The sequence below is a fragment of the Penaeus monodon genome, chromosome 15 (assembly GCF_015228065.2).
Source record: "Penaeus monodon isolate SGIC_2016 chromosome 15, NSTDA_Pmon_1, whole genome shotgun sequence".
Taxonomy (NCBI): Eukaryota; Metazoa; Arthropoda; class Malacostraca; order Decapoda; family Penaeidae; genus Penaeus; species Penaeus monodon.
In genome coordinates, this window is record NC_051400.1 from 6,689,936 (window position 1) to 6,690,786 (window position 851).

General features: G+C 40.5%; 1 protein-coding gene across 1 annotated transcript in view; it reads right to left on the reverse strand.

Annotated features, from left to right (window-relative positions):
* The window catches only part of LOC119581716, a gene marked incomplete in the record, with an annotated part of 132,029 nt that overhangs the window by 28,374 nt on the left and 102,804 nt on the right, over positions 1–851 (reverse strand). Inside the window, 1 exon segment of the mRNA XM_037929840.1 lies at positions 36–284. Coding sequence (XP_037785768.1) covers positions 36–284 — 249 coding nt within the window.

Consider the following 851-nt stretch of genomic DNA (forward strand, 5'->3'; position numbering starts at 1 on the left):
CTTTAGCAGCCCCATCACCCCCACCAAATCCTCACCTGACATTGCCGTTCGGGTCAATGACCTGCACCACGATATCCAGGGGGTCAGCCTTTGTCTCCTGCACGTTCATGTTGCCGAACTCCATAGGCCTGCCCGTAGGCCTGATTTTCCTCTTGCACTCCTCGCTTAGGCTCCGCGGACCCACATGGAACCACAGCTCTACGTAGACGGTATCGGCGCCGGGCATCACGAACGGGAGGGGCACGTTGGTGGTAAGAGCAGATCTGCGACCGCCATAGAGGATGCTGCAGGGAGGGGTTGCCAGACACAGCCAAGAAGGGTTGCTGTTTATTTTCTTTTTTTCTTATTTAGAAATGGAGACTTATTTATGTTTTTGATTGTTGCTTTTTTCTATTGTTTATTTAATTGTCATTTAGAAGTTACATTTGTGTTTTAGTTTGGACAAAATGTAAAAAAATATATTACATACTTATTGTTTAATTCATCGTTTTAGAATAAATAATTTTAAATGAATTCCTTTTTTTGTATATTATGAGTTCATATATGTAATAATATTTAATAAATTTCTTTATCGCGTTTCATATAAAGGACATTAAAGAACTGGTTTCTGGCGTTACAACCCCTCAGGTAAGACATGGAAAGTGCTTATGTTCTATACTTTCACCTGATGCCGAAAATGCACACACATTCTTACAAATACTTGCGTATATTTATACCGTAGAGGTACCTAGGAAGCGTTTCTTGACGGAACCGCTGAAAACTATCGAAATCTAGCGGCTGGTATGAATAGGAAAAGTAAGAATGAGAAAGCAACTAATGAACAAGAATTTTTCACATGTTATATGCGCAGG